Here is a 727-nt window from a genome sequence, read left to right as displayed (position 1 = left end):
CACACACACACAATTTCCATCAGCATGTTTGCCCCATATGGGCCATGAACTTTATAGTTATGCTCAATGTTGGCTGTATTTAATCATCTTCATAGTTGGTTTCCATTACTGAACACCTGATGCTTTTGGCAGCAGTTTAATGATAGGCAATGTATTTAATGAGATTTTCTTGTATGCAAATATAAGACGAGGAGTTTTTTCCCATGCTGATTGGGAAACCTTGTCTTGTATTTGAGTACATATGGTAGTACTTATAACAATATTGAGAAAACTTGTTAGCAACAAAAGAGCTTAAGGGGAAAAGAGGGAAAATCAGTATATGCCCATTGGTACTGTATTAAATGTCTGTTTTCCCTTTTCTTCAATTTATGCATGCTTGCTAATGCAAGGGAAAATTGGTTCATCAATAGGCTTTTTATCAGGATGACTAGTATTCTACTTCATTTCCATTTATATGTCAAAAACCTTCTTTGTACAGGCAAAAAAATTGCATCAGATTTGTACAATATGTATTTAATGAAAAGTCCTCAACAGCTGGAAGTTGTTTCAGAACCATTTTTTTTTCATTTGTTCTAGTACATCTGAAATCCCCCAGTTCCGACTGCCATATGATGTAGTGAATTTCGAAGTTGAGCTTATGAAGGACCTTGGAGTGAAGGTAATGAAAAATATAACCTGCCTATGTATAGCTCAAAGGAAAAGGAATGAGAGCTCTGCCTGAGACTAA

At 35.5% G+C, this 727-nt stretch overlaps 1 protein-coding gene across 1 annotated transcript in view; it reads left to right on the top strand.

Annotated features, from left to right (window-relative positions):
* DPYD (dihydropyrimidine dehydrogenase) overlaps positions 1–727 on the top strand; it is an 865,232-nt gene that overhangs the window by 259,343 nt on the left and 605,162 nt on the right. The window contains exon 6 of the mRNA XM_019501664.1: positions 577–658. Within this exon, the coding sequence (XP_019357209.1) occupies positions 577–658 (82 nt within the window). The remainder of the gene's footprint in view (positions 1–576; positions 659–727) is intronic.

This window comes from Gavialis gangeticus, unplaced genomic scaffold, assembly GCF_001723915.1.
Source record: "Gavialis gangeticus isolate Ggan-Ray unplaced genomic scaffold, GavGan_comp1, whole genome shotgun sequence".
Taxonomy (NCBI): Eukaryota; Metazoa; Chordata; order Crocodylia; family Gavialidae; genus Gavialis; species Gavialis gangeticus.
Note: the sequence above shows the minus strand (reverse complement) of the source record. Positions and strands in the feature narration are given on the sequence as shown.